At 50.3% G+C, this 19,262-nt stretch overlaps 1 protein-coding gene across 1 annotated transcript in view; it reads left to right on the top strand.

The window, feature by feature from the left end:
* The window catches only part of Cd247 (CD247 molecule), a 73,333-nt gene extending 55,962 nt beyond the window's left edge, over positions 1 to 17,371 (top strand). The window contains exons 2-8 of the mRNA XM_038348960.1: positions 9,909 to 10,012; positions 11,316 to 11,372; positions 12,560 to 12,640; positions 13,714 to 13,743; positions 14,436 to 14,492; positions 15,183 to 15,218; positions 16,346 to 17,371. Of these exons, the coding sequence (XP_038204888.1) occupies positions 9,909 to 10,012; positions 11,316 to 11,372; positions 12,560 to 12,640; positions 13,714 to 13,743; positions 14,436 to 14,492; positions 15,183 to 15,218; positions 16,346 to 16,411 (431 nt within the window). The 3' untranslated portion in view covers positions 16,412 to 17,371. The remainder of the gene's footprint in view (positions 1 to 9,908; positions 10,013 to 11,315; positions 11,373 to 12,559; positions 12,641 to 13,713; positions 13,744 to 14,435; positions 14,493 to 15,182; positions 15,219 to 16,345) is intronic.
* Positions 17,372 to 19,262: the final 1,891 nt, after the last annotated feature.

Genomic DNA, 19,262 nt, shown 5'->3' with positions numbered 1-19,262 from the left:
TGCCCACCGGGCCTTGAGCTAAGGATCCTGCCCCTGGTCCCCGCCATGCCACTGTGGACAGGCCTGAGCCAGGGCTGGCCTTGTCCCCAACCCAGACAAGCTCCTGGTGCTGTGATTGGCTCTTTCCTTGATTTTCAGGGCAAGGGCACCCCGGCAGCCCTCCGATGTCAGGAAGCAGCCCCCGGCTGCCCCCCGAGCGCTCGAGCCGGCGGCTCTGCGAAGGGTCCGGGGGCGGTGCGGTTCCGGGGAAAGGGACCGCAAGTGGGGGCGGCCGTGGCGGAGTGTGAGCGGTTCAGAAGGGAGATTACTGGCGATAACCCGGCCCAGGATGGTGCGGCTCGACAGGAAACCTCGAGCAGGGAGCCAGCTGCGGGCCGGGTGGGGGAGGGGTGCCGGTCGGTAACCGCACTGCAGCCACAGGGCGTGGGACAGCGGCCTCATGCCCAGTGTCCCCTCCCTACTCCTCACCCTTCACCTTTCAGGATGCATTCACTCATGCCAGCGTTCTTGGTGGGCTGGAGAGAAAAGCCTAGCAGCAGAGTTTCAAGCGTTTCCGAGGGAGGTACCCAGGGTTCAGCGCAGGAGGCCTCAAAGCAGGCTGTGAGCGGACCCCTCTTTACAGTCCAAATCTGCTCTAAAATCAGAATGGCACGTCGTCCCCCCAGCCTCCAATCCAGACGAGGCGGGGTGACACACCCACAGCCTGATTCATTGGTGCTGCCAGCACACAAGTGCTTGCAGCTTGAGGGGTCCCCGCGGGGTCACCAACAGCCCCGCCCCTGAGAGCTGCCAGCCACAAGAGGGCAAACTGGGCCACCAAGATCAGCTCCAGGAAGATGGTGACAAGCTGCAGCCTTCTTGGTTCCATTGGTCCCATGGATTCCCTTGGGTAACCCAGGCTGCCTTAACTCCTGAGGCCCAGAAACCTGGGGAGAGTCATGTATACCTATCTCCCTGTTAGGGTGGGACCCGCTGAGGGGACTCGTGGATTTAAAGGATTGCTTTTTTTTCACGCGCCAGGCCCCACTGATGCTTAAGTGTGTGTTGGGGGCTTGTATAGTGAACACGTCTCATTTCCACAGCACTGGGCAATAGCACAGTGGCCAGCACTCAGCGTTTTTTATATACACGCAGAAAAGTACATAATGAAACAATGTTATGTGTGCTATATTCATGTGGACACCTGTTCTTGTGTGCGCAGTGCAAGAGGTCGGAGGCCTCTTCACCTTACTTTTGGAAACAGCTGTCTTCACTAAGCCTAGAGTCACTGATTTGACACAGGGAGCTCCTGGGATCCATCTGCCTGCGGCTCCCTCACCGGTGCACTGCCAGGATTATAAATGCAGGCCATTGACCAGGCTTTTATGCCAATGGTGGGGATCTGAACTCTAAGCCTCATAACCAGGCAAGCACTTTACCTACTGAGCAGTCTCCTCTACCATCCCTGCTGATTTTTTTTTTTGGTGTTTGTATAGTCCACCTCAGTATATATATATTATAACTTTATTATTATGGTGAATCTTATGTATTTGGGAAGCAGAGGCAGTGCTGGGGTTTAAACACAGGGCCTTGTCCACACTAGGAAAGTACTCTACTCTAGAGTACTGTTCTGGTTCCGGCCCCACCTCTAACATTTGTAAGTGTGTCAAACCGGCACGAATACCCACAATGCCCACCTCCATCACCACTGTTTATTTCCACTGTCCTAAACAATACTGACTCTAGATCCAGCCACGGCTTTCCACACACGCGCACCTGGGCAGCCCATATGTTTCTCTTTTTACCCACAAGTCCTGTGTATACCCCTCTAGAGCCTGCAGTTTGCACGTTTATTTTTAACCTAATTATTCTGGAGATCTTTCCAGATTAGGACACACGAAGAACTCTGCTGTCAGTGTGAGGTTTTCTGTTTTTCCTCTCCCCAGACAGACTCTCCTGTAGCCTAGGCTGCCCTTGAATTTCTGATCATCTGGTCCCTAGCTTCTGGATGCTGGGCTTACATGTGCTGTAGATTAAGCTTGGGACTTTATGCCTGTTTGGCAAGCAGTCTGCCACTGAGCTATGCCCCCAGTTTTATGTGGGTATCTTAAACTGCTCTATAGATATATCATACTTTATCAGATTCCCGGTTGTGGTCATCTTTGTTATTTCCATGGCATTTTCTTCTGCAGGTAACGACATAATGAACATTTTTGTAAACACACCTCTGCATACCAGGAGTTTTTACAGAGAATAAGTTACATGCTCAGAGAAATGGCAAAATCCCACTTAGCATTTTGACACAGAATCTGTAACGCGAGTGAATTTCTTTTAAGTAGTCTAATGTGCCGAGTAAAATCCTGGGAGGGCTGCGAGAGGAGGAACAAAGGCTGAGGAGCGGCCTCTCCGTCAGGCTCGGCCACGTGTGCTGGACCACAGGGGCCACTTCACCTCCCTGACCTTCAGTCTCTTTAGTTCTGAAGGGGAGCAAATTAGGACTGCCCCCCAGTTTACCTCACTCGGTTGTTACCATCAAATGAAACAAAGCACTAAAAGACTCCAAGTGAGGAGCCAGGGTTTAGTGTGATCGTGACTGTGACAGTCAGCAGCCATATGCCCAAGCTGGAATCAAGAGGAAGGAGGGACTCTCCCCTCTGCTTCTGTAGATGTATGTACATATGTAAATATGCACACCATCCGTGTGTTTTGTTGTTTATATATACATAGTTGTTTTCTGTATGTTTCTTTGTTGAGACAGGGTCTCACTACATAGCCCTAGATAGTCTGAAGCTCAATATGCAGACCAGGCTGGCCTTGAACTCAGAGACCTTTCTGCCTCTGCCTCTCATATGAAGGATGCACCACCCACCTGGCCCTATATATACATTGTTTTACATGTTGCTTATATAGTCCACCTGTAGAATAGTGAAAAGATCATTGGGGGCCAATAAAAATAGTACGTAGAGGCTGGCTCGGCAGAGAAAGGTACCTGCTGCCAAGCCTGATGACCTGAGTTAAGTCCCTCCAACCCACAATGGTGCAAGGACAGAACCAACTCAGGAAGCTGCTGTCTGACCTAAGTGTGTGCACAGAGAGAGATGTGTAAAGATAATTTAAGATATTCAGTAAGGGCTGGAGAGATGGCTCAGAGGTTAAGAGCACTGACTGCTCTTCCAGAGGTCCTGAGTTCAATTCCCAGCAACCACATGGTAGCTCACAGCCATCTATAATGAGATCTGGTGCCCTCTTCTGGCATGCAAGCATACATGGGAGGAATGTTGTATACATACTAAATAAATAAATCTTTAAAAAAAGATATTTAGTAAACCTATGAAGTAACCTGAAATTTGAAGCATGATTATATAAAATGACATGAGATGTTGTAACATACGAGAAGTTATAGCACAGACTGAAGAAAAGCAAAGGTTTTTACTTCTTCAGGAGAAGCGTTTTGATTCAGGATGGTTGCAAGCGAAGAAGAGCAGACATCTCGGGAGGCAAGCTGCTGTTGCAGGTATAAGGGATTGCGCTTGAATGGGAAAACATGAGAGATTTGGCTATTTTCCTGCCTTTCTGCACCTCTATCATGAGTTCATTTTACTTGAAGACAGGAAAAAACAATCATGGAAAAAATGTAGAATTATTGCACAAGCCACAACTTTAATGGAAATAAAAATACAGAAAAGGAAAAGCACACCCCACAATCACTGTAAATCTGAGAAATAAAATAGTCTCTTTCTCCACTTGGTGTCTTTGTCTGAAGGAATGTGTAGTTTGTAGATAGTCTGTGACGAGGTTAATGGCTTCAGAACAGGACAGGCAGGACAGGACAGGAATAGATGTAGTTGTATACTGAGGAAAGAAGAGGAGGCTGGGGCACCTTACCAAGGGAAGGACACACTATGTGGTCCTTGTAAATGATGGGAGAGTGGCTTTGAAGGTCAGAGTGATCAGGGCAGTTCCAGGTAAATCAGGCACTAAGGATTTGGCCATCGTGTGTCCTGGTCTCTTGGTAAAAATCTGTGTATGACAGCTAACACCATGTGCCTCTCAGCTCCAACAACTACAATAAACAGTACAACCGGGAGACAACCTGCTCTGCAGGCTTGACCCATGGAGAAGAAAGGGCTCTGGACCCTTCTCTTCAGTACTGAGGACCAGAAAGACCCCCAAGAGCAACACTAAGTGGTGTTTCAAGACCTCTCCGAGACTCCTTCCCCACTGGTAGTGTAAGAGTCTCCGTGATGTCCGCATAAACCTCACCATGGTTCTAGGCACCGAAGCAATCTTCAGCTAGTGGCTAGCACCACTGTGCCGTGTGTTTAGCGTGTATCCTTCTTGCTGTGATGAAAGTAGAAGGCAGCAAGCCCTGATGGGAAAGCCTGTGTGTCCTCATGTTGTGGTCAGTGGGTTGGCACCATGTCCAGCGCTCTGCTCTACACAGTCACCCCCACTGCTGGTGCCACTACCTTCCTGAGAACATGTGACTTCCTGTTTTCTGAATTCTTAACCTACACTCTCATAGTCAGTTGAGTCTGAGACTGGGGGTGGGGGTGGATGTCAGCAGGAGCCTGGGTCCCAAGCTAGGGTTCCAGAGCGGAGGAGGCTTAGGGGCTAGGAAGGGAGCTGTTCCTACCTGGGCTGTGAACTGTTTGATTATTACCACAGATGACATTAAGTCCTTTGTACTGAGTATTTATGAGGTCTGAAGGACCATAGAGCCCGGGAGGGGCCTACGATGGTGTCAGGGTCACATGGTAGCAGACCCAGGCCTTGGTCTCACATGGGCTCCCCTCCAAGGACACGGTCTTACCTGCAATGCTGAAGTATTTCCTATAAACTGGACAAAAGCTGGGCATGACCATGGGTGGGAATGGAAAGACTGAGAATTAGAGCCCCCACCAGGGGTTGGTGGGTGAGGACTTTCTTACCCCCAGACGTGTTCAAGCAGAGGCCAGATGCACTGGTCAGAGAAGTCCCTGTGGAGGTCTGGAGCTGAAAGGCATCTCTGAGGTACTGGGACCAAGTGGGGGCGAGATGGAGCTGACTCCAGGTACACTCAGGGACTTTCCAGCTGGGTGACCTCAGGGAGCCGTGCTTCTTTTCTGCAAAAACAGAACTGGCAATGAACCTGTCGGGACTGTACGAAGCTGCTCTGAGCATTCGACCAGACTGTGCAGGGAGAATGCGCTTTCTAAAGGGCACGCAGACCAGCACCGATGTGAGTCTTGTCAGGATGGTTTATGAAGCCAGTAGTCCTCAGAATGCCCCCATGCAAAGAACACCTTCTGTGGGCCAGGTACCCCCCCCCCCCGCACACAGTGGTAATCTGACTTTATCCTCACATGGTCCTGAAAGCTAGCGTTCGCCATTGTGTGTGGGAGAGTCTGCCCAGCTTCTGTTCCCAGACCTAGCATGGAGGGGAGGGGAGGACCTGCCCTCTATTCTTCCTGCTGCTGTACCTACAGATCCTCTGTGTGACAAGGATGCTGCTGGAGACCAGCAAGGTGGGCACATGCCACCACGCAGGGGCCTGCCCTGTGGTATCAGTCTCTTTAAGTCCTTCTTGCAGGAAGGGATTGAAGCTCAGAGTTAAGGAGTCTCTCAAACACTCAGCTCATGAGAAATAGACTCCCACTTTGACCCTGAGAGACTTTTTGTCTAAGAGGCCTACACTCCTTCCTCACATCTCCTGGTGAGAAAAACCAGAATGAACCAGCGGGTTTCCCAGCACTTGCTGAAGAGAAATGTGCCAAGCGATGTGATGTGATCACCCGTCACTATGACTGCGTGTCCAGAGTAAGGGCTGTGCATTCACAGGTGGGGGGGGGGATTTCTGGAGCCTGCACTAAAGATGAGATTCCCCTGTGGCGGAGGGCCAAGGAAGCCTCTAGAGTCAGGGGACGCTCTAGCTTTGCCGTTAACTGGCGTGTGTTCCTGATGAAATCGCTTCGACCTTCTGGCCTCAGTTTACCAAGCTGCAGACTGGGCCCGATAAAAGCTTTCTTTCTACCTGCCTTCTGGACCCCTCTCCAAGTCAAACCCCATCAGACACAGGAAGTCATCTTAACAGTAGAAGCTGTGGTCAGATGGTTTGAGGTAGTCGAGCAGATAACCCAGCTCCTCAACTGGATTTGCTCCAAGGGGAGTTTGGTGTGGGGACACAGCAGGGTGTGTCAGCAGCTATGACAGGGCCAGGCTTATTAAAACCTAATCCCTGCTGTCAGAAGCTGATCCCAGCTGGGAGACACTAGAGGAATGAGATTCTCCTAGGACTCATGTCTCCCCAGGCTGCCCTCTGGGGCTTAAAATCTACGCTGACACAGGAACCAGGGCTCTCGTGAGGTCACGACAGCGTGCTCAGGGGTGGCTAGGCTCACTCTTGCTAATGATCCAGGACGTTAGTATCTGAACTGACAGACACTCCTTGAGCTGACTCTGGCTGGCTGCCCTGGGGGCCTCCATCAGTGAGAATCTCACACGGTCTAGTCCAGGTGTCCTGCCACAGGGCAAAGACGCCAGCTTTTTAGTCACGGGCTTAAAGTAAAAATAGAAGTGACCATGCTAGCTAACGTTAGGAGGAACAAACCAGGTCCCTCGCCTGGTATCTAATCCTCCATCAACAAGGAGCTAAGTAAGCTTACTCCCTTCATACAGAGAGGAAACTGAGGCTTGAGATGTTCCAAGCCAGGGGCATGAAGCCAGCCGCTCATTGCCTTAGGGCAGAGGGACAGACAATGAATGTGTTTCTCCTCTCCAACAGTGACATTTTCTCTTGAGGAGATGGTATGGTTACATAGCTGTGGAAGGCGAAATTTCCCTCTTCATGCTGTGGCTACAGCAGCTCCTCGGGATACAGGTTTTCCCTATCCAGGTTCTAGCCCAGGCTGGCTAAGTCAGCCTCCACAGGGAGGCTTCTAACAGGCAAGTGGGCTCCTGGGGGCTGTGGTTCTGGAGTATGGGCACAAGCATAAGATAAAATGGCTTTCCCATCGTACAGGAAAACAGTGCCCTAAATACCTCCCCGCCAAGCACCTGAGTGCTGTGCCTGGCTGGCGTGGGATGTAGTAGAAATGTGATAGGGTTTGCTAGTGGCTCAGGGGAGGAGATGGTCGAGTCTCTGCCTGCAGGTGGGAGGGGGACAGCACGGTCACCATGACAAGTGGCACCATGAAGAACTGCTGCTGGGTGAATGCCCCAAATATCAGACACCATAGCCCTTGCTGAGGAGACGGAAACCCTGCCATTCACACCTGCCGAAGCGGCCTTACCACAGCCCCTAAGCTAGAGGCAAGCACCCCCACCCGGCTTTCTGGACAGAGGGCCTTAGGCCCAGAGACGTGCAGGGCCTTAGGAGCAACACAGCTAGTGAGCAGCAGGTGGAACACGGAAGCTGTCTATCCCCAACACAGCCTCTTTCTAGTTCTGCAGCCCCTGGCACGGAGCCAATGGCCAACAAATAGTTAATAAATTATGTGACTGACACAGGTCCTGAGTTCTTGTGTGGCATTTTCCTGGGCTACATCACAACGCTCTTGAGGCCCACCCCTCTAGTGCATATACTACGGGACTGAGGAAAGGGAGGGCCCCTGCAAGGGTTGGGCTAATGTCCTTTCCTCGCCAGCCCTACCCGTAGCGCTTCTCTTGCTGACCATTAAACCACACTGCTCTTTAAGAAGGGAGTAGGAAGCCTTGTCTCTATTACTCATCCTTAGGGGCGGGAGAGTGCCCAGCTCCCCGCCTGCCCCCAACTGTGCTGACTCCGCACAACACAGAGGTATTTCTTCTTATTTGTTCTAAATTTACTATCCAGTGTTTTTTTTTTTTTTCCGTTCTCATTTCACACAACAGGCAGCTGAGCGATTTTCTCTGGGCTCGCTCTATGAATCTCAACCACCCTGTAAATCGCCACTGACATCTTTCCAGCCCTGAAAGGAAATGTCACTCCTGCTTTGGTAGCCTTTATTGGGGGCTGGCTGGCTTCTTAGGGGCTCTTGGGCCATTATTAGAACAAAGAGCAGCCTGGGGCCTGGCATCTCCCCATCACTGAAACATACCCTCCTTTCAACTGTAGGAAATTTGATGAATGTCCACCCTGGGCACGGGGTTGGGGCGGGGCAGGAAGCAAAATGAATCGCAGCCATTGGCCTCCAGGGCTCACAGCCTGAGAAGGGAGGTCTGAACCTTCCAGAGAACTATCCAGATGCATAGACTGCATCCTCCACCATTCACTGATTACCGCTGGGGAACTCAGATGGCAGGACTCTGCAGGTCTGGGGCAGAGTGGGCAGTGGTGGCCCAGAGGAGGAGCCAGGTGAAGCCAAGGTGGGCATGGCAGGAATAAGAAAGCCCCTGTGAGGGTAATGGAGCACGGGGCATAGAGAACAGGAGGAAGGGCTGGGATGTGGCTCGGTAGATACAATGCTCCATACCAGGCACGAAGCCCTGGGTTTGATCCCCAGAACCACCAAGCATGGTGGTGCAAATCCCAGCACTTCAGATGTGGAGGCCGGGGTATTACAAATTCAAGGTTATCCTAGACTATCTAGTAAATTCAAGGCCAGCCTGGAATCCCTGGGAAAGCTGGAGAAGGGACAGGGTGGTAGCGAGTTCTTTCCAGCTTTGTCTGGAAAGGCAGAGCCTTCCTGGGGCAGCACAGAATCCCAGCATCTCTGAAGTGTCTGGGTCTTCAACAGTTTCTAAGCAGGGACTGGGGGAAGTTGACAAAGACATCTCCGCCTGGGGCCAGGAGGGACCTGGGATTTGAGCTGGAGTTAAAAGGGAAGGAGGGCTTCAGAGAGGTGGGCATGGGGACAGTGAACGTCCGTGGAACGTGTGGGCAGCCAAAAGCGCTGGGTACTTGCAATTCTCAATGTGTTTCTGGTGACGATCCAGTGGGGCTTAATGGTTGTGCTCCAAGCCATAAACACTACACAGAACAAACGCTGAAGCTTCCTACCTGTTTCACAGGACAGACCTGGCTCCAAATGACACAGCTAGGTTTAAGGCAACACCTGTTCACCTAATCCACAGTCTCTGCCCCAACATGGCTGGCCAGCAGCCACCAGAGGGCGCTCCTGCCTCTGGAGACACGCTGGAAAGAAATAGAGACTATTTCTTTACGTGCTTCTATTTCTATATGTGCTTCTCAGGCAGGGCCAGATGAGGGTTTTGTGACATTGGGCCAGTCCTCAGGTCCAACTGCTGCACACTTCACCTAGTAGGAGCCCATCAAGATCAATAACAGGCTTTGCTTGCTGGCACGGTGTGGTTTTTTTTTTCAAATAGGATTGCTAACTTCTATTTAACTAAGTCTCTCCTTTCCCTCACCCCCTACCCTTCTTATCTAGATATAGTACCAGCTACACATGCTTTAAGCGCAGTGTGACAAACAGCAGAAAGGTGGGAGGCATTAGAAATCCATCGAATTAGCGAGAGCGACTAAACAGAAGAGGCTCTGAGCTAAAAATGTAGGCTGCCTGAACTTATTATACAGCCCAGGCTGGCCTAGAATTTACAACCCTCTTGTTTCTTCAGTGCCGGGATTACCAATGTGTGCCACATAGCACATGGTCCACGACAGTCAGACTTCACTGACAATGAACAGAAACAGAAATGATTTAACTCAAGTCACTAAATCTCTGAGCCCTACCTTTCTTAGCCCCTAGGGCTCCTCTCTGAAGGTGGGCCTTAGTTACCAAGGCCGAGGTACCTTTCTAAAGCTTAGAGTTCACAGTTTATGCAAGGTCTCCCATGTCACCAAAGCAGAAGTTCTATGGACAGTTTCCTATTTCCCCTGGTCCCGCCCCCCGATTCTTCCCAGGCTCTTTGCCAGGCTCTACCTAGTACTACACTGGCTGGCTGCAGGGGTGGGAGGGATATGTTCCTGTAAGCTCGGGCACAGCTGTCAATTTTGTCTCTTGCCACAGAGGCACAGAGCTTTGGTCTGCTGGATCCCAAACTCTGCTACCTGCTAGATGGAATCCTCTTCCTCTATGGCGTCATCCTCACAGCCCTGTACCTGAGAGCAAAGGTGAGTTCCCCTGGGCTCCTGGGGGCGGGGAATGTGGGTTCCTCCATTGGAAGGATGTGTGGTGGGCCTTTGGCACTGGAGAGTCTCCGGTCTGGGCTAGGCTTGGTGTGCATGGGCAAGGCAGGGGACAGCCAAGAGTGCACAGTGGGTGGACTGTCCCTAGGTGGCAGACAGGGCAGGACAATGCACCTAGGCTAGGTGCATTGGCGAGGAGGGTCTGTACATGAGTGTCCCATGGCATCTGCTGGCCAACGGGAGACTTATGCCCAGTAGTGAAGGACAAGAAAGTGGAAGAGTAGCCGGGCGGTGGTGGCGCATGCCTTTAATCCCAGCACTCGGGAGGCAGGGGCAGGCGGATCTCTGTGAGTTCGAGACCAGCCTGGTCTACAAGAGCTAGCTCCAGGACAGGCTCTAACGCTGCAGAGAAACCCTGTCTCGAAAAACAAAACAAAACACACACAAAAAAAGAAAGTGGAAGAGTTTCGGTCTCTTCTTGGGGCTGCTGCTGAGCTGCTGACCTAGGCCACAGCAGCTTTTCTCTCTAAGCCTCAGTTTCCCCATCTGCAAATGGATGACCTGGTGATTCACCAGGTAACTGAAACTATGACTTCTGCGGAAAGGATGTGTCTGGGGCAGACAGATGTCTGATCCCTCCAAGGCACTATAACCCATTTCCTTTCTGGCATAAGATTTTATTGGAGAAAGTCTATTTATTTATTTACTTGGAAACGATGCCTAGTTGATTTGTAAGGTTCCTTCCAGAGCTCCGACTCTGTAAAAACCCTGTAGTTCCTCTCAGCTTAGGTGGCATGTGTGGTTATGCCAACTTGGGGCATGTGCTCATGACAGTAAGCCAGGACTCAGGAAAGGGCTGGTGATGATGCCAGCGGGCCAACTTAGCAGACAGCTGTCTACCCTGAGTGTCATGGAGTCTTTGGAGGAAGGAGTACAGGAAGTGCTCCCTGGAGGAAGGTGCGCAGGAGAGTGCTCCTGGCTCCCAGCAGGCAAAGACTGAGAGCCCTTTACACACAGGGTGAGGGCCAAGGCCTTTACTTGGGATAATTAGCTTCTTCTAAGACAGAAGTTGTAGAGACTTCTGTGGCAGGCAGGAGAAAAGACAACTGAGCTCAGAAGGAAGCTTCCACACCTTGTGCCCCTGCAAGGGATAGCCACACAGCAAGGCACGTGTGGTTCTTCATTGTCAACAAGTATCAAGGGGCTGTTGCACAGCTCGGCACTGAAGCCAGCCCTCTGGCCATCTTGGTGATGGGGCTGCATTGTGATTCTCTCTGCTCTGTTGCAGTTCAGCGGGAGTGTAGGCGCTGATGCCAACCAGGAGGGTTCCAACCAGCTCTACAATGTAAGTTTCCACTCTGCAGACCTGCCTGCAAAGTCTTATCATAGGACCCAGGGAAGCTCCAAGATCAGGCTCCGCTGTAGGTCTGGTCCACAGTTATCAGCCCGGTGACTGGCGGCAAATTGTGGGACGTCAGTTTAATAACCCAAAGACTGGGGCAGCAGTGGTCTTGCCCCTGCAGTAGGTGCTACCGTGAGGACAAAGAGCTTGAATGATGAGATGCATGGCACAGCCCCGCCTCTAGTGGGTAAACTGCGGGCCACCAGCAATTCTAGAGCGCACAGAAAGGCAGTGGGTCACCCCCCCCCCCCGTCTCTCTGTGATTTCCTCTCTGGGAGCCTTGGTTTCACTTGCAGTGAAAATGTCATTATGAACCCCAGTAGACAGCTGAGCAGGAGGGAAAGCACATGGTAACTCGGGGTTCCTGCCATACACCATCCTGGTATCAGGTATTTTCTGAGGTGCTGGCATGAAGAGGAAGCAGTTTCCACAACCTCTCTCATCTCTCTCCATGCCTTTTTTCAAAAATTGCATTTACTGGAACTGAAGAGTCAGTTAGGAGTGGTTAGTGCTCCTACAGAGGACCCAGGCTTTTCCCCAACACCCACATGGTGGCTCTCAAATGCCTGTAACTCCAGTTCCTGGGGGGTTCTGAGGCCTCCTCTGCAGACATGTGGCACGCAGCATACAGCAGGCACACATACATACACATAACAAATAAAATGTAAAATGATTTGAACTTTTTTTAAAACAGATTGTGCCTTCCATTTATTATTTATTTATTTACTTATTATATATACAATATTCTTTCTGCGTGTGTGCCTGCAGGCCAGAAGAGGGCACCAGACCTCATTACAGATGGTTGTGAGCCACCATGTGGTTGCCGAGAACTGAACTCAGAACCTCTGGAAGAGCAGGCAGTGCTCTTAACCACTGAGCCATCTCTCCAGCCCCATGATTTGAACTTTTTATTGTGCTGTGTGTGTGTAACATGATGCACACATACAAGTCAGAGGACTATCTCCTTTCACCACGTGGGGCCTGGGGATTGAACTCAGATCCCCAGGCTCTGAGGCAGGTACCTTTCCCACCAAGATACCTCACCTTCACCATGCTGCTTTTTGGGAAACCAAAGCCCAGTTTCAGTTGATGTGGTTCCATTCTCCTGAATGTCCCATCTCCTGTTGTAGGAGCTCAATCTAGGACGAAGAGAGGAATATGATGTTTTGAACCAGAACTGGGCTGGGAATCCCGAGACGAGAGGAAAAGAGGTAAGGATCTCCTCTGTTCCTGGCGTGGGGGGTTTGTGGGGGGGGGCTGCTCATCCTAGCACAGTGGGCGCTAGACTCACAGTAACGTGGATAGGGACTGGGACAAGCGGATGACAAAGAACCTCTTGCTGCCAACCCCTCCCTCTCTTCTTGGTTCCATTCTGCATCATAAGAAGCCCTGTCATGGGTAATGTCACCCTAGCCTTCACCCTAAGCTCTGTTTACCTCTCCTCCACTGCTCCTTAGCCAACCCAACTGTACACATGATAGCATCACCTGCCTCCATAGGAGGCCCTGATGTCAAGATAGACACAGGAAGGGGCTAAGACCATGAAGAAGGAATCCTGGATTCCGGATCCCCTTTTAGAACATGGCCACCTCAGCCATGTGACTGTGTCCTCTGCCCTTTGTAGACTCCATTCCTGTAGGGAGGGGAAGGGCCAGATGACTCCTCTGTTGGGCTAGAGGCTTCCTAATTGCAGGGGTCAGGACAAGAGTTCAGTTTAAGGTCAGTACTACCCAAAGCTACCCAATGTCCTCAGTGTCTTTGGTCATACCTGTCCACTCAAACCTGACCTAGGTCCTCTGAGTTCTGTGCTGGGTATACATTGCTAGAAGGCGTGGAAAGTAGCAAAGTCCCTAAACCCTATTCCATCCTCCAACCTCAGCTCTTCTCCTTAGGACCAGGAGGGGGGAGGGGAAGGGCAAGGAGGAAGGGTGGCCACATCTCAGTAGAACCTGATGAGCATTGACTGGCTGGCTGGCCCTGAATGAGGGGGACCCAGCCCATATCTTCCTTTATGGTGCATATAGGAGTTCATTAGTAGGGGTGGGGACGGCTGAAAGATCATCAGCAGTCATCCCTAGGGCCTGCCCAGGTGGGGACGGGAATGTGTGTGCAGGAATATGCATAACCAAAGAAGTGTGAGCTGTGGAGCTGCTGCCGGGGTGCAAGGATGGGGGTTGCGGAGGAGACAGACAGCAAGAGGCAGTGTGGGTCAGGCAGCTTGGGGTCGATTACACTTTCCAGCCTGGATTCTCTCTAATCTCTGCTCTTTTCTGTTCCTCAACAGAAGAGGAACCCCCAGGAAGGCGTGTACAATGTACGTATGAGAGAATTCACCATTCACCCTAGAGAGCTGGAAAAAGGCTGGGGGAGGGGCTGTTCTCTCTTCAGTCTTTCCATCTAGGCCAGGCCTTCCCTGCATGGTTATGTGTCACCTACTGGTAGGTTTAGAACATGCTTTGAAGCTGAGCAGGGCCACTTTTTTTTTTTTTTTAATTTTAAAACCATGGGCTCTGAGCCTGTCCTGTGGTTGGGGAACACGGTGGGAGCTGCAGCTGCAGGCTATGCTGGGCCGGAGTGTGGAGCCACCATGTCTGAGGAGATGCTGAGCCCAAGGGCTGGAGTATTCTGAGCACTTTCTCTCATTGCAAAGTTCACCCCATCACCGCATCAGGCCACAAAGGTGCCACTCCCCACTGGTGGGGTCTCACAGTAACTGGCTGATCACAGCCTGTGGTATTAGCTGTGGAGAGATGACTTGTTCAAATAAATGACTCATTGCTCCTCTTGGGCCCTTATGTTGTCCAGTCTCCCACACCTACCCTGAACGGTTTAATACCAAGCGCAGGTGGACCAGAGAAGATTCTCCAGTCAGGCTGAGGAGCACAGGAGACAGTTGTGGGCAATAATGTTCATAAGCCTAGGGCTTAGAGCCTCGAGGACCAGAGCCTGCCAGCTTGGGAATCCAGAGGCTTCGGTTAAGAAAACACATCACCTCTTCTCCTTCAGGCACTGCAGAAGAACAAGATGACGGAGGCCTACAGCGAGATCCGGGTGAAACAGAAGGTAAGCGTCTTCCTTGACGCCCAGGTTGGTTCCTTCTGGACTTTTGGCCATTCCTGCTAGTCTTCCTGTCCCACCTGTGCCCATGTGACAGCTGCCATAAGTGAAGGTGCCACTGAAAAGTATGAGACTGGGGATGGGCTGAGATGTCAGGGCTAAATGGCAAATCTAAAATCCGTGGCTAAGCTTAAGTGGATTCAAACATTCAAGTAATGCCACTGTTACGTGCTTATTGTGTGCTGACACTGGGTCCCAGGAGAGAATGTTCATTAATGATTGTGCATCACAAAATATCCAGAGTAGAGCACTGAGTTCTGAGTAGGCAGGTGACTCTGTATGATTAACAGGCTAGCATGTGTGGACAGTATCTTCCATGGGCGAAGATATCAACTTCCCTTGGCAGGAACAAGGTTTGAGCTAACTCTGTGTTGCCAGTCTCAGCGAGCCTTTCTGATGGCAAGATTTTGGAGCTGTGTGAAGGTCCCAGATGCCAAAGATCTGAGTTGGGCAGTGTGAACTTAACTGCTATCTGAGGCACATGTCATCTTATTCTATAAAAGCAAAGGTCTGGCCAGTGGCCTTTTGTACCAGAGGGAGGGATGCTGGCTTGGAATTCGTCCTTTCTGATCCCGAATGGGGCAGTTGAGCAAGAGTGCCACGGCTGATTCTCCTCCTTTCTAATCTTGTTTTCAGAGGCAGAAAGACAAGGGGCACAATGACCTCTACCAGGTAAGAGCTGTTGTCCACTTCCTGGGAGTACTGTTCTGACATGGGATAAAGCTGAAGCTACCATGGTTTGCTTGCTGGTGACACCAGCCCTTGTCAACAGCCAGGGAGAGCAAACCCAGGGCACACAAGCAGACCAGAGGCCACTCCACTGCCATTATGTCTCTATAGCTGGGTTGGGATCCAGTTGTGAGGCTTTAACCAGAGGGCTGCAGGAGTTCCATGCCATCTGGGGATAGCAGACAATAGCAGCTATCTAAAGAATGGGATGGGAGCCCCCAAAAGGTGCAGGCAGAAGTAGGTAAAGGACCCTACACAGGTGATTGTTTCCTTTGCCCACTGCCTTAGCTTAGCTCTGCTCAAAATCCTAAGATTTAGGAAGATCTAAGAGAGTGAGCAGAAAGATTGAAGAAAGAAAAATAGGCAGCTTCAAGAGAAATGTTGTTGTAATCAGGTGCCTGGTTTATGTAAATGAGTGAAAATTACGCAGACTGTGTGCAGAAACCCACTTTCTAAAAAGGGATCCCCCGTTGGCTTCAGCTTTTTTGTTGCTGGGCTTGCCCGAGTGCAGCTGCTTACTGGCAGCGCTGAAGCTGAAGTCCTGTTGCCTTTTCAGTCCCTGGAACAGAGAGAGGCTTTCTTACCTGTGAGACTTGGGCCAGCCTTGCCTGCCTGTCCAAACAATATACCACAGTGGCCAGAGACTGGAAACTCCTGAATAAGGACTGAAGTCAAGGAACCACCACTTGCCCTGTGCCTAGTTCAGACTTTCTGTGGGCCCAGGAAGCAGATTCTCTGGCATTTCCCAGATTCCAGTTTAGTATGTTACTTGGGGAAGCTGCCTTCCTCTTTGGTTGGATGGGAAGTCTGATAGGTCCCTGGTACTGCAGGGGATAGTGTTTGAGAAACTGACAAGGGGGTGAGAGCCAAGCTGGAAAAGAGTTGCTTCAAAGTGATTTTAGCAGGACAGAGAACCTACCTTTCTGCCAGCCTTCTGAGGCAAGACTTCCCATCTGTGGCATGAGGTGATCTTCTTGGCTGCCAAAGGCAGTGGGATCCATGATGAGCTACAAACAGTAAACTTGTGCCTGTGGACTCTTGCTCATTCTTTTGTGATTTGCTTTCACCAGGGGCTCAGTGCAGCCACTAAGGACACCTATGACGCCCTTCATATGCAGACCCTGCCCCCTCGCTAAAAGCCAGGGGATTTCCCACCCACAGGCCTGACCTGCTGTTGATTGTGAAGGACAGAGGACAAAGTGTACACAACTCAGTTTATTAATTTCGCTGCCATTCTTTTATGAAGAGGATGCTTCTGGTGGTCACACCTGTCTTCTCCAGTTCCAAAGCACAGTACTCAGAATGTTGTCCCTGAACTCTCTAAAGGGAGAGCACCCCTCACTCTCTTACTTCAGCCCAGTTCCCACAGCAGGGGGTTGGAGTCGGGGTTGGAGCACTGACATCCTTCCTTCCTTTCACAGCTGAGTTCAGTTTGCTTTGTAATACCCCCAGAGAAGGCCTGGGTACTGTTTGTATTGTTCTATTGATATTGACTTAGTTTGCGCATGCTGTAAATTTGGCTTCTGTTGCCATCCTCCCCACAGTCAAGATAACCTATAATTTGAAAGACATAGGCAGGTAGGAGGGACCCTAGGCAAATGTCAGCCAGAAGTAGCTGAAAGAAGGGAAGCAACATGCCTGGAAGGTCCCCAGCAGTTACAAGGGGCCTCCTTCTATCAAGCGTAAATCTCCCAGCTACTGTGCCAAGCACTCCAGGAATGGAAAGATGCCTTATCTTCAAGAAAAACACACTCATAAGAGTGCAAATGATTTGTGCACAAACTGGCACAGAAAACAGTACATGTCATTGCATAGAAGCCAATAATAATAAAGCCAAGGCAGTAAGAGAAAAGGGGGCAAGTCCTGCCTTCTTCCCGGAACTGGGCTCATCGCTTCTTGAGTGGCAAGAAGACCAAGCCCACCCAGGTCTGCAGTGCTCACACATCAGTGGTACAATGAGCCAATCAGTGGACTGCAACCTCATGGTAGAATTAAAGGGCCTGTGACCATGGATGGAGGACCCACTCATCTCAGGGGTTTTAATTTATACTAAGTAAAGCCTCACTGTTTTGAATAATAAATGCTTTGCTAAAAATGTTGTTTGAAGCCTTATTTCAGTGGTGAAGCCTGCATAGTAATAGAGACAGGAAGTTAGCAGTTGGGTACCAGTAGATGAAGCCATCCTGAAAGTTGCCATGAGGCAGTGTCTGTGTAGGATGTGGCATTAGGCTGGCGGTTGTGCCTCCAGATAGGGAAATGCCCGGCCTCATGACTGAGCTGGAAAAGGATGGTGGGAAAGCTTCCTGAGGTGAACCTCATTACGGAGTGCAGAAAAACTCGGGCGGGGCAGTAACAAGCAGAGCAGGGCATCCAGGAGTGAAAATGGAGCACTATCACTTGTTTCAGAGGATTTAAAGCATGTTAAACAAAAAGTCTTATTTCGTGCTTAAAATGTAAAGCCACGTGACTTAAAAAATCATGAGGGTTGGAAAATCAGTTTAGTGGTTGAGAACATTTGTTGATCTTGCTGAGGCCCCAGGTTCACTTCCTGGTCTTGGGAATGAGAGCACCTCTTCACAGGGAGCCAGGGTACGTGGTCATCAGCTCATCTCATAGGGAACTGCTTCCTATGGGGCCTTGGGAGCAGCTAGAAGACAGCTTATAAAAGGGGAAGGGTCACAGTCTCACCTCAGAGGCTTGTCACATGGAGTTTGCTTGCTAGAGTGAGTCTTATGTAAGAAGCCATCACTATATCTCTACCAAAGAGGATGTTCAAAATTTGAAACTACTTTAAAAAGTAACTTCATAGACTTACATGCAATACATAAATATTAGAGGGAAAGAATGGAAAATAACAAGTTAATTTGACTTAGGAGCAAAAAGGAGTGCCCACATCTGCCTTTTGGCTTTGGCACGTTTGTCATTTTGAGATGGGCTCTTTGTCAGCATATGCCTGTCAGGGGCACCTCCCAATGCTCTCCAAAGGCTCTCAAGTCTTCTACCTGTGGGATTCTCCTTTCCTCAAGAAATCAGTGAACTCTACCAAGTGCCAGATATTTACGTGTCTAGAGCAGAGGCTTAGTCATGCACATAGCAGGGCCAGAGGCCAGTTTGAGATGTGCCACTTTCAGAGGATCCTCCCCCACCACCTCTGGTTCAGGCCTGGCAGGTAATGCTAGAGGTATCTGGGTCTGTCAAACAGAGCCCAAAGAGCCAAGTTCAATCCCAGTCAGCAGTCACACACACAGTGAGTCAGAAGCTCCGAGGAGTTCCCTTGAAGGATCAAGTCAAGGGCCAGTGTGTTTGATAATGCAGAGCAGTCAGGTCTGAAGGAAACTCCTGCTACTCAATGTTCCACTAGGCCCACTGAGGGTTTGGGGAAAAGAAAACAGTGGCTACAGCTCACTAAGGAAGTCAGAGGGTAAGTTTTATAAGACTAAGGTGCTTAGACTCTGAGGTTACTAGAAAGACCCGTGGGAAGAGATGATTTGGAAGCCCCATGTGATTATCTGTGAAACTGCCTGTGTAAAGCAGCCAGAGTACCAAGGCAGCAACCTCACAGAGATACAGACAATGTGAAAACACTTGGAAAATGGTTTAATGTTTTACAACAGAAATTGCAACTGTACAGTTACAGTAAGTTTAATATATATAAAAATTACAGCAGACAAATGCATCTACACAAACCCACCATTTCATTCTGATTCACTGGCACCCACACAATCTCTCCCAAGCCCTGGCCCCTCTGCCAGCCCCAGAGGGGAAATCACATAAAGGGCACTTTTAAAGAGACAGCACCGCTCATAGTCCCCACCACTTCCCCAGGTCTCTGGAGGATCAGCTAAACCCCAACAAGTAGAATTACTTGTGTTTCAGGTTACCCAGGGGGCACAGATAACAAGGACACTCCGAGTTATCAGCTGACTTTTATAAACTATTTCCATGGGAGGAGAAATGGCTACAGAAGCTCTGGGGCAGTGAGGCTAC

This window comes from Arvicola amphibius, chromosome 12, assembly GCF_903992535.2.
Source record: "Arvicola amphibius chromosome 12, mArvAmp1.2, whole genome shotgun sequence".
Lineage (NCBI taxonomy): Eukaryota > Metazoa > Chordata > Mammalia > Rodentia > Cricetidae > Arvicola > Arvicola amphibius.
Note: the sequence above shows the minus strand (reverse complement) of the source record. Positions and strands in the feature narration are given on the sequence as shown.